A 12645-nucleotide genomic window follows, 5' to 3' on the forward strand; every position below is an offset into this window, starting at 1 on the left:
TTTTGTATTTTTAGTAGACACAGAGTTTCACCATGTTGGTCAGGCTGGTCTCGAACTCCTGACCTTGTGATCCACCCACCTCGGCCTTCCAAAGTGCCGGGATTACAGGCGTGAGCCACCGAGCCCGGTCAACTTTTTTTTTTGAGACAGAGTTTTGCTCTTGTTGCCCAGGCTGGAGTGCAATGGCGCCATGTTGGCTCACCACAACCTCCACCTCCTGGGTTCAAACGATTCTCCTGCCTCAGCCTCCTGAGTAGCTATGATTACAGGTGTGCACCAGCATGACTGGCTAATGTTTTTGGTATTTTTAGTAGAGACAGGGTATCTCTGTTGGGTCAGGCTGGTCTTGAACTCCCGACCTCATGTGATCCGCCCACCTCGGCCTCCCAAAGTGCTGGAATTACAGGCGTGAGCCACTGCCCAGCCAACATTCTTTTTTTTTCACTTAACCTCAGATTACTGGGCATTATCCAAGTTGATTTTTCTGAATCTCATATATTCTGTGGTATAGTATTCCACTGTATAAATGTATCACATTTGACTTACCCATTCCTCTTGGACATTGGCTCTGATTTTTTGCTGTTTACAAATAATATTGCAAAGAATATCGAAATACGAATCTTTCCAGGCATATGTTTGCTTTTTTTTTTTTTTTGAGATGGAGTTTCACTGTTGTTACCCAGACTGGAGTGCAATGGCATGATCTCGGCTCACCGCAACCTCCGCCTTCTGGGTTCAAGCAATTCTGCTGCCTCAGCCTCCTGAGTAGCTGGGACTACAGGCGCACACCACCATGCCCAGCTAATTTTTGTATTTTTTTAGTAGAGACGGGGTTTCACCTTGTTGACCAGGATGGTCTCGATCTCTTGACCTTGTGATCCACCCGCCTCGGCCTCCCAAAGTGCTGCGATTATAGGCGTGAAGAACCGCGCCCTGCTGTTTGCTTTTTAAATACATCCAGCCTGTGGCCAATGTTTATGTATCTTACCATTTTCCAAATCTGTTTCTGATGGAATTGCATCTTCCATTACTGTGTCCTTTAATTGCAAATAGGGGCTAGGCACAGGTGGCCACCACACCCGATCTCATCTGTTTTAAAAAATGGTTTTATTGGGCTGGGCGCAGTGGCTCACGCCTGTAATCCCAGCACTTTGGGAGGCGAGGTGGGTGGATCACAAGGTCAAGAGATAGAGACCATCCTGGTCAACATGGTGAAACCCCATCTCTACTAAAAATACAAAAAATTAGCTGGGCATGGTGGCGCGTGCCTATAATCCCAGCTACTCAGGAGGCTGACGCAGAAGAATTGCCTGAACCCAGGAGGCGGAGGTTGCGGTGAGCCGAGATGGCGCCATTGCACTCCATCTCAAAAAAAAAAAAGGTTTTATTTTTTAAAAATATAGCATTCCAGCCTTCCATTCCATAAATATATGACAACAATGGCATGGGGCAGGGGCAGGAGGCTGTCTGCCCACTATGCAGGCAATAAATGGGTGTGCTGTCAATGGAGAAGTAAAATACAACAGAACCAACTTAAAGTCCGTCTTTTTTTATTGTCATGTGCTGGCAAGTCTAAACAATGTCAATGCTAAAATATTTCTTCTTGGGCAGACCATTCCCGCCTTCTTGGTACCTCACCATACCACAAGTAGTTTACCCATTTCACTAGTGATGGCCACTGGGTTGTTTCCAGCATGGGTTTATGAGGAAGAGCACTGTAGCTGGGCATGGTGGTTCATGCCTATTAAGTGAGCTAAGGGGGGAGGATCACCTGAGCCCAAGAGTTTGAGACCAGCCTAGGTAAAACACAGTGAGTCCATGTCTTAAAAAAAAAAAAGAAAAAAAAAAGCAGAACATGGTGGTGTATGACATGGTCCCAGCTACTCAGGAGGCTGGGGCGGGAGGACTGGGTGCCCAAGAGTTGGAGGCTGCAGTGAGCTGTGCTTGCACCACAGCACTCCAGCCTGGGTGACACAGCAAGACCCTCTCTCAAAAAAGTTGTACCAATTTATACATCCACCAGCCACTCCAGATGCCCCAAATCCTCACCAAGCTTGGTACTGTCTTTTGGATTTTAGCCACTCTAGTGAGGGTAGAAGAGTGTTGCATGGTGACTGTAATGTTTCTCTGAAGACTAAATTAGAGCACCTTTTCACATGCTTTTTGTAAAGTGCCCATTTGAGCTTTTTGCTTTTTCCTACTGCCTTTTATTTATAGAAATTTTCCCAACCTAGGCAACATGGCAACACTCCATCTCTACTAAAAATACAAACCATTAGCCAGGTGTGGTGGCGCGTGCCTAAGGTCCCAGCTACTTGGGAGGCTGGGGCGGAAGGATCACCTGAGCCAGGGAGATTGGCTGCAGTGAGATAGAAGCTGGACAAGAGACCCTGTTTAAAAAAAAAAAAAAATTAAAATGATCTATCCCACCTCTGTCTCGATTCCTTCCTGTCTATAAATTGTCTTTGTACTCCTTAAGGATATGTTTGATAAACAGAAACGTTCTCACTGCTACATCATTTCCATTGTGTGAACAGCCCACAGTAACAACAAACAAAGGAGGTTAAATACAGCTTAATTTATTCATCTTTTCCTTACTCCTAAAGCCTTGAAGATACTCGCCTACACTATCTACTACAGACTCTATATCTTTTGAGACAGGGGCTCACTCTGTCACTCATGCTGTCAATCACCACTCGCTGCAGCCACGACTTCCTGGGCTCAGGTGATCCTCCCACCTCAGCCTCCCAAGTAGCTGGGACAACAGGCCTGCATCACCACACACAGCTGAAGCTCTATAATTTTGCTTAATTTTTTTTTTTTTTTGAGATGGAGTTTCGCTCGTTACCCAGGCTGGAGTACAATGGCGCGATCCCAGCTCACCGCAACCTCTGCCTCCTGGGTTCAGGCAATATTCTCCTGCCTCAGCCTCCTCAGTAGCTGGGATCACAGGCACGCGCCACCATGCCCACCTAATTTTTTGTATTTTTAGTACAGACGGGGTTTCACCATGTTGAACAGGATGATCTCAATCTCTTGGCCTCGTGATCCACCCACCTCGGCCTTACAAAGTGCTGGGATTACAGGCATGAGCCACCACGCCCGGCCTAATTTTTTTAAACTGAAGTAAAATATATTAATACAAAAAATTTATCATTTTAACTTTTTTTTTTTTTTGAGATGGAGTTTTGCTCTTGTTACCCAGGCTGGAGTACAATTGTGTGAACTTGGCTCACTGCAACCTCCACCTCCCTGGTTGAAGCAATTCTCCTGCCTCAGCCTCCCAAGTAGCCGAGACTACAGGCATGTGCCACCACACCCAGTTAACTTTTGTATTTTTAGTAGAGACGGAGTTTCACCATGTTGGCCAGGATGGTCTCAATCTCTTGACCTCGTTATCCACCTGCCTTGGCTTCTCAAGGTGCTGAGAATACAGACATGAGCCACCGCGCCTGGCTGTGTCTGGTTTATTTCATTTAACATGTTTTCAAAGTTCATCCATGTTCTAGCATATGTCAGAACTTATGCCAGCTCTGCACCCACCTTCTGCTCTATCAACTCACATGAAGGGCAGGGGGCAGGGCCAGGCCTATCCCCTGCTACCTGGACACCTAGGTGGTCCACTGCCAATGAGAAAATATTGCCCCCCAGCATGGTGAGGGAGGCTGAGGTAGGCAGATCACAAGGTCAAGAGATGAAGACCATCCTGGCCAACATGGTGAAACCCCATCTCTACTAAAAAATAAAAAAAATTAGCTGGGCATGGTGGCGCAAGCCTATAGTCCCAGCTTCTCAGGAGGCTGAGGCAGGAGAACAGCTTGTACCCAGGAGTCAGAAGTTGCAGTGAGCTGAGAGTTGTGCCACTGCACTGCAGCCTGGTGACAGAGCAAGAGTCCATCTAAAAATATATATATCCCCCTAGGAAACTTTGGAGGAAGCTCTTCTTGGAGGCCATTTGTTGGGGACATGGGCTCCCCAAGTGTGCACATGGTGTAGGGTAGGAGGTAAGAAAGGTCGGGGCTGTCCTCACATATGTGGCAGTGAAGCAAAGGACCCCAAGGGAGATGGCTTCCATAATGACGGAGCAAGGAGCCAAGTGAGCTGCAGCCCAATGGCAGGATGCTGGATGAGGTGTGGCCAGGCAGAAAAACAGGCCCCCACTCAGGACCACCACTACCCAGGTGGTGACCTGAGGCCGGGGCCGGGACTTTCTGCAGGGCTGACTGACCCATAGACTGCTGCAGAGTCGTGGGCTCTGCCAAATTGGGACTCCACGTATGGTGCCCCCGAGACTATCCCACTTTAGGTGAGAGTTTCCGAGTCTCTGCAGCTGCCACATGTGACTTTATTTGTGAAGCCCCTGGGCACAGCCCAGACAGACACAGAGCACAAAGGGGAAAGCATGGGGCGGTCATGGGCACTCAGGAAGGTCGCAGGGCATCTGCCTAGTCCAGTCCCCACCGCTCCCCTGCCCATGAGGTCCTCTAAGAGCAACGTCCAGATGCAGCTTGGGCATTGGGGGCCCTGCCCCTCCCTCCCCAGACTGAAGAACAGCTTTGGGTTGCCAATGTGTCCCTTCCAGCTTGGCCCCCTGGCCAGTCACAGACGACATCTCAGCAGCCAGGAGAGGGCCCAGTAGGTCCAGGGCCAGCTCAGTCCCAGCAGCTTCTGCTCCTGGACAATGTGGTGTCTGTCAGTCCACACAGTGTGGGGCCCAGGGTTGCCCTCTGCCAACAACTGCATGGTCCCACTCCCACAGTCCCACCCATGGCATTGTCCACTCTTCAGGCTGAGAGGTCAGCACAGTGGCACAGATGGTAGGGATGGCAGTTGCCGCAGGACCAGGGTTTGGTGACGAGAAGCAGCCCCAGGCAGGGCAGGAAACAGCCCAATCAGAACACAGAGGGGAAGGACAGCACGCGGGCAACTCCCTGGGCTCTACCTCCACCAGGGAGCTGGGGCCCGGAAGGCAGGTGGGTGGGGCAGCCATCAGGGCCCAGGAGATCAGCATAGCGCCCTCAGGTGGTGGTGAGTTTAATGGCAGAGCAGCTCACAGCCCTTTCCCCTGGGGGCCAACTCCCTGAAGCAGAGCAGGGCAGGGCAGGGCCAGCAGGCAGAGGTTAAAAATCCCACAGGAGGTGCAGACCTGCACACAAACCACACCCATACACATACTCAGGGGACTGACAGGACACCTGGGACACAGACCCGTCCTGCCTCCAGCCAGAGTCCTGTCCAAGGGGATGGCGTGGGCTGCACCTCAGTTCATCCGACTCCCTCCCCAGGTCACTGGTCCAGGCCAAAGGATGGGAGAGGCTTTGAGTCTAGACCTTGTACAGCGTCTGCAGCAGACTGTGGCGGGCAAAGGCGCAGGATTCCAGGGCGCTGTTGGGCCTGTGGGGAAAGAAGGGTCAGCAGGTGGGGCAGATGCCTCTGGGTCCGTTTCCCAAGTGTTTGGTGCCAGACTGACTTTTGTTAATTTGCACAAAGATTCAGCAAGGGAGACATTAGTCCCCTGCCTTCTGCATACTGTGGGTGGGAGTGGGAGGTGCAAGAGGCTCAGAGAGGCAGGTACCCAAGGCCACACAGCCCAGAGCTGGCCAGAACGCAGGCCAGCTCAGCCAGGCTCTCCAAGGGCCCTTCCAGCAGACACAGGCCAGGGAATCCTCACTGGCTGCCAGTGGCCACGTAAGACTGGCCCACTAGAGTCCCATCTGGGTCATAAGTAAATGGCTAGCCATTGTGTTTTGGTTTTTGTTTTTTTCTTGAGACAGGGTCTCACTCTGTAGCCCAGGCTGGAGTATAGCCCTGCAATTGTGGCTCCCTGCATCAATTTCCCAGGATCAGGTGGTCCTCCTGCATCAGCGCCCCCAAGTACCCGGGACCACAGGTGCACACCACCACACTGGGCTAATTTTTTTTTTTTTTTTTTGAGACGGAGTTTCGCTCTTGTTACCCAGACTGGAGTGCAATGGCACGATCTCGGCTCACTGCAACCTCCGCCTCCTGGGTTCAAGCAATTCTCCTGCCTCAGCCTCCCGAGTAGCTGGGACTACAGGCGTGCACCACCATGCCCAGCTAATTTTTGTATTTTTAGTAGAGACGGGGTTTCACCTTGTTGACCAGGATAGTCTTGATCTCTTGACCTCGTGATCCACCTGCCTCGGCCTCCCAAAGTGCTGGGATTATAGGCATGAGCCACCGCGCCCGGCCTAATTTTTTTTTTTTTTTGATAGAGACAGAGTTACACTAATGTTGCCCAGGCTGGTCTTGAACTCCTGGGCTCAAATGATCCAGTTGCCTCAGCCTCCTGAAGTGGTGGGATTACAGGTGGGAGCCACTGCGCCTAAGCTGGCTGTTGTTGCTCTCAATATCATTAGTCTCACTGCAAAGGAAGAAACAGAGGCAAGACTCCAGGGGGCTGGGCAAGGGTGGGACGCAGCCAGGACCAGGTCTGACAACACCTCTGGCCTGTGGCCAACAAACATGCCAGGATCTGCGCCAGGCCTGGGATCCCAGACCATTTGGCTGGGAGCTGAGAGAAGAGGAGCTGTGCCTATCAGTACATAGTTAATCAATCACCTCAGACAAGACCTAGGGGGCAGACTGAGGCCTGTGCTGGAGGTCTGGCAAGAAGCTGGGAAAGGCATTCTGCTCTGACAGAGCAAGGGGCTCATGCCTAGGCCTAGGAGAGCACAGGGGCTGCCAGGGATGCAGAGAAAACCACTCTGACTAGGGGTCAGGAAGGACAAAAGGGACTTGGGTGCAGGTACAGGTAGGGGCAGGGGCCACTGGCCAGACAGGCTCTGGAAAGCAAGAGCAAAGCTCGGCACCGCAGCAATGCCACAAGCAGCTCAGGGAGAGCGTTCTGTACTGGGGTGGGGTGGGGTGGGGGTGAGGCGGGGCCAGCCACGAGATCCATAGTGAGGCTGTGGGCTCGACCTGGCCCCTGGCAGAGGAGGGGGATAGTGAGATCTGCCATTCACCAAGGCCAGTCCGGCTGCAACCCAAGGAGTGGTCTGGGTTGGGGGCACGTAGCCAGGAGGTAAGGGCTGGCTAAGGAGGAAGCACAGGCCGGGTGTGGTGGCTCACGCCTATAATCCCAGCACTTTAGGAGGCTGAGAGCAAATCACGAGGTTAGGAGTTTGAGACCAGCCTAGCTGACATGGTGAAACCCTGTCTCTACTAAAAATAAAACAAATTAGCTGGGTGTAGTGGTGGGTGTCTGTAATCCCAGCTCCTTGGGAGGCTGAGGCAGGAGAATCACTTGAGCCCGGGAGGCGGAGGTTGCAGTGAGCCCAGATCATGCCACGGCATTCCATCCCTGGTGACAAAGACTCCATCTCAAAAAAAAAAAGAGGCGGCACCATGCAGACAGACCCTCCAGACGCTGGGGTGGACGGGGCTGCTGCAGTACCAGCTGGGTGCTGGAGGCCAGCGGGGGCCGCTCACACTCTGCCAGCTGCACCTCCCCAACATGTGCCAAGCATCCTGCCTCAGTGGGTGGGCTCTGGGCCTGCAATGGCAGAGGGATTTCCTTGCTTCTCTGCCTGCCCTGCTTCCCCGGATTGGCACCGATTGACTGAAAGTGTGGCTGATCAACGTGCTCAGAGAGAATCTCACCTAACCCCCCGGTTGGGCAAATGGGGAGACTGAGGCCTGACGAAGGCCACAGCTTGGCCAGGGGCCACACAGGGCCTCAATAAGGATACAGGGGACAAACTTCTGACCTCTGTTACCTGACTGTGCCCATCACCTCACCAGTGCCCCAGGACACCCCAGGACCCTCCAGGACAAGGCCAAGGTTCACACACTGCTGGGCAGTTCCTGTGGCAATGTGTGTTCCCAAGAGAGGGCCAGGGCTGCTGTGAGTGTGAACAAAAAGCCACTTCCAGAGATGTCACTAAGTGCAGCACCTCGTGCAGCCAACATGGGTCTGGACACTGGCCTGGCCTCTTGCTAGTGTGTGAACGAGGAAGACTTCTTACCAATCCGGTGCTCCTTTTCTCAACTGCAAAATGGGGGCATTACATGTCTCCTCTCTCTCACTGTCCCTGAGCCCACTGTCCTCAGCTGGGCAGAGGGAAGTGGGCCTCCCAGGGGTGGTGAGACTAACACAGATGTTGAGAGCCCAGAGGTGCGATGGCCCCTTGTGTATCGGGCTGGGCCTCCCGGGACTGGGCACCTCTGGACCTGGCCAGGGAAGCCTGAGAGGGCAGGCACCAGAACAAAGACAACAAGGCCACACTCACTTGGTCATGAACGCCAGCAGCAGGGGTACAAGGGCCCTGGGGAAATAGTCCTGCTGCACCACGTGGTTCAGCGCCATCAGGGGGCCGTACAGGTTGGCAATGGCCTTGACCTTATCTTCACTCTGTGAGGGGAACACAGCAAAACATGGGATGAGCTTCCAAGTCACATGGGAGGTGGGGCCTGGACTCTGCCATCCAGACCCTGCTAACAGTGCCCACAACTGAGTCCAGCCAGAATCTAATTGTGAAGACCGAGGCTGCCGGGGAGGACCCAAGGCCCAGTGGGGGAGATGGCTCAGGACTCAAAGTGAGGGAGGTTGGCGGGCATGGATGGGGCAGCTTCTGTGCACACCCCACCCACCTCCCTCCTGGGCCTGCTGTTCCTTGCAGCCTCACCTTGAGCAGACCCATGTGCACGAGGAGCCTGGTGAGGAAGGTGTTGGAGTTGAAGGACGAGGAACTAAACGCCTTCTTCATCAGGGCATCTGTAGGGCAGAAGCAGGGGCAGGCTACTGGCTATGGCAGACGGCTGCACCCAGGGCTCCAACACCATGCACACACAGGCTCGCCTGTCTTCTTGGCTTGACCAAGAGGCGAACACGAGAGGGACACCAGGGACACAGGAATCGGGGGAGGAGTAGTTGGCATCAGGGGATGGGCTCAGTCCATCTACCAGCTGTGACACTCTGGCCCTTCCCCATATTGGCCTCAGGTATAAAATGGGTGTGGAGATGACACCTACTGTGCCCACCTCATACCGTGGGAGTGGAGATTTCTTGAGGCAGGCTACCCCTGGGGGAGGATTTTGGGTATTTTAGCAATGCAAGAGGACCTGCAAGGACTGTGCTAGACTTCCTGGAAAACAGAACCAGGGCAACTTGTTCCACAAATTCCCATGGGTGAGCCCTCAGGGAGCAGGCTTGTGTCTGGCCCCCACCTCCTTCCCAGCCTCACTTCCCACTGAGCTGCCCCACCTCAACACCACCCACAGTAGAAGCCAGGAAGAGGCAGGCACCCACAAGCGCATGTGCTTCCACCCCTTTCTATCCTTTTCCATGAGCCACGCCCCTTGCCTCAGGGCCCTTCCTCCCCTCTGCCTAACCAGATCTGGCCCACATCTGGTTAGATGCAGAGGCTCAGTCACGCACAGGAGACAGGGTGGAAAGTGACAGGTGCTGGACTGGAAGAAACAGAACGGGGTGGGAAGGGAGTTGAGACAGGGCTGGAGGGACGTGGCTGGAGCTCCGAGGAAGGCCCCATCATGTCACGGGAAAAGGTGTCCTCTGTGCAGGGAACCTCCAGGTAGAGTGAACGTGAGCACAGAAGCTCCAAGCTGTGGACAAGGGCTCAGCTCTCACGACCCCCTCTCCCGACAGAACTGCATCCATCGGGCTTGCGGATGCGACTATCTGGCCTTCCTAGAGTAGGCTCTGGTTTCTAGCTGTATATGGCTGTGTGGATTTGGGAAACTTTCTCAGTGGTGAAAAACAGGGAGAAGATCACCCAGCCAGCTCCATGGCAGGACCAAGACAGGACCCTGACAGAGGAACAGCTCAGAGTGATCAAAGAGCAGTTCCCACGAAAGTGCGGGGGCTGAGGAGTTACGGCAACCACAAAGGGCACCTGGGGCCCAGGGGCATCAAGAGACAGTGGGCACCCAGGTCTCACCCAGCCACATTACCTACTGCATCCTGCACTGCCGTCCTCACGGTGGCTTCGTCCTTGAACACAGATGACACCTTTAGGAAGGCAGAGACCACCTTCTCGGGGTCAGATGTATCAGTCTGAGGACATAAGAGACAACGGTTGGCCTGCGCCACATGGTGGAGATGTGCCTGGGCTCTGTCACTAGCTGGGAGAGGCCTGGGCAGTACGCAGGCCCCTGCCGGCAACGGCAGGTCCTGCCTTACTCCATGCTGTCCCTTCAGAGTCTGCCCTAGACTTGACCAGTAGCAAGCAAATATGCAGCAGAGAGAGGGAATGAATGAGGGAATGAGCCAGGATGAAAAATCATCCCAGCCGGGCGGGGTGGCTCATGCCTGCAACCCCAGCGCTTTGGGAGGCTGAGGTGGGAGGATGGCCTGAGGCCAAAAGTTTGAGACCAGCCTGGACAACATAGCAAGATTCCATGTCAGCAAAAAGGCAAAAAATTAGCCAAGGATGGTGGTATGTGCCTATAGTCTCAGGTACTTGGGAGGCTGAGGCAGGAAGATTGCTTAAGCCAAGGAAGTCGAGGTTGCAGTGAGCCATGATGGCATCACTGCACTCCAGCTGGAGTGACAAAGCAAAACACTGTCTCAAAAATAAATAAATACAATCATTTCAGGAACCCAGTTGGTCCCCATCTTATAACTGAATATGAAGAAATAATCTACAACATAGACAATATTCACAGAGAAGTTTATCTCAACCTCACTGACAACAGGGAAAAGTGGAAAACGTCAATGTCCAGAAATAGTGCCTGGCTTTTAAGTGCTACATCCACTCACTGGAGTAAAAACCACGAGAAGAGTTTTACAGACACAAGAAAGTGATGAATGGTGTTAAATGAAAGTGATAGGGCCGGGCGTGGTGGCTCATGCCTAAAATCCCAGCACTTTGGGAGGCCAAGGTGGGCGGATCACAAGGTCAAGAGATCAAGACCATCCTGGCCTATTATAGTGAAACCCCATCTCTACTAAAATATAAAAAATTAGCTGGGCGTGGTGGCGTGTGCCTGTAGTCCCAGCTACTGGGAAGCTGAGGCAGGAGAATTGCTTGAACCCAGGAGGCAGAAGTTGCAGTGAGCTGAGATCATGCCATTGCACTCCAACCTGGCACCTGGTGACAGAGCAAGACTCAATCTCAAAAAAAAAAAAAAGTGATAGAACACAAAAAGGCTTACATCATCTCATTTATCATGTTAAAAGAAATAAAGGGCCAGGCATGGTGGCTCACGCTGGTAATCCCAGCACTTTTGAGAGGCCAAGGCAGATGGATCATGAGGTCAAGAGATCAAGACCATCCTGGCCAACGTGGTGAAACGCTGTCTCTACTAAAAATACAAAAATTAGCTGGGCGTGGTGGTGTGCACTTGTAATCTCAGCTACTCAGGAGGCTGAGGAAGCAGAATCGCTTGAACCATAAGGCGGAGAATGCAGTGAGCCGAGATTGCGCCACTGCACTTCAGTCTGGGCGACAGAGGGAGACTCTGTCTCAAAAGAAAAAAGAATACAGAAAAAATGTAACAAAGCAATCAGACAAAATGTTAAGCTAATTCTGAGAATGGGCACATTTTATTTCTCTATAACCTCTGAGCCTCCACTTTCTCATCTATAAAATAAGAGCAGCAGAGGTTACATTTCAAGGTGCCAAGAGGGTTAAATAAAATCATGCCCAAGGCCGGGCACGGTGGCTCAAGCCTGTAATCCCAGCACTTTGGGAGGCTGAGGCAGTTGGATCACCTGAGGTCAGGAGTTTGAGACCAGATGGGCCAGCATGATGAAACCCCATGTCTACTAAAAATACAAAAAAAATTTAGGTGGGCATGGTGGCAGGTGCCTGTAATCCCAGCTACTCGAGAGCCTGAGGCAGGAGAAAGTGATTCTCCTTGAACCCGGGAGCTGAGATCGCGCCACTGCACTCTAGCCTGGGGACAAGAGGGAGACTTTGTCTCAAAAAAAGAAAAAATATAATGCCCAGATATAGTAACTGACAGAAAACAGATACCCCAGTGATCATCTCTGAGTAAGCCAACCAACAAGTGAAGCTGGAGTGAGGGCGGCCATCCTGTAACAGGCAGGTCACTTCCAAAGGGGCCCTGGGCAATAGGCTAGTTCTCGAAGCAGCTGGGCTGACAGAACATGCAGCAAGAAGCCAAGGAGTGGGTGTGGTGTGCACCCGCAACAGTCTTGAGGAAATTTACGAGCCCCAGTCGGCACTGGGAACTGGTGGGCTGCACTTTCTGTAGGTGGAGTGGGGAGGGAAGATCTACAACCCCCAGAGGCTTATAAATACACTGGACATTTGCACGTGTCATAACAGTGGCAGGCCAAGCCTCCCTGCCCGCAGCCGACAGCGTCACACCCCCAAGTCCCTGAGTTGTTCGTCCCTTTTCTCTAGCAGCTCCAGAAGCCACGGCACGTATAGCATGGGGGTCGAGGTGTAGTTGTTACCTGCTGGGCTATCAGCACAGAGCTCTTGGGCCCCAGGCGCAGCAGCTTCTCTGGAGATGGAAAAGCCAGGAAGGTAGAGACATCTGTAGGAGGTGGCGAGGACAGCACGGGAGCTGGCTCCTAGGAAGTGGAGGCACGAAGGCTCTATAGAATTCCAGGCCCCAGACTTCCCAACACAGCTGTGCCCATCCCCACACCCAGCACATCCACCCCTCACTCTAGCCCATCTAGGCGCGAAG

At 52.8% G+C, this 12645-nt stretch overlaps 1 protein-coding gene across 6 annotated transcripts in view; it reads right to left on the reverse strand.

Moving 5' to 3' along the window:
- Nucleotides 1-4325: 4325 nt before the first annotated feature.
- RANGAP1 (Ran GTPase activating protein 1) overlaps nt 4326-12645 on the reverse strand; it is a 42540-nt gene continuing 34220 nt past the window's right edge. For all 6 annotated transcript variants that reach the window (XM_078334994.1, XM_078334990.1, XM_008979576.5 and 3 more), the window contains 5 exons: nt 12407-12526; nt 9934-10036; nt 8649-8737; nt 8253-8374; nt 4326-5394 (listed from right to left, as the gene is read on the reverse strand). In XM_078334994.1, coding sequence (XP_078191120.1) covers nt 5325-5394; nt 8253-8374; nt 8649-8737; nt 9934-10036; nt 12407-12526 — 504 coding nt within the window. In that variant the 3' untranslated portion in view covers nt 4326-5324. The remainder of the gene's footprint in view (nt 5395-8252; nt 8375-8648; nt 8738-9933; nt 10037-12406; nt 12527-12645) is intronic.

The sequence above is a fragment of the Callithrix jacchus genome, chromosome 1 (genome assembly GCF_049354715.1).
Source record: "Callithrix jacchus isolate 240 chromosome 1, calJac240_pri, whole genome shotgun sequence".
Lineage (NCBI taxonomy): Eukaryota > Metazoa > Chordata > Mammalia > Primates > Cebidae > Callithrix > Callithrix jacchus.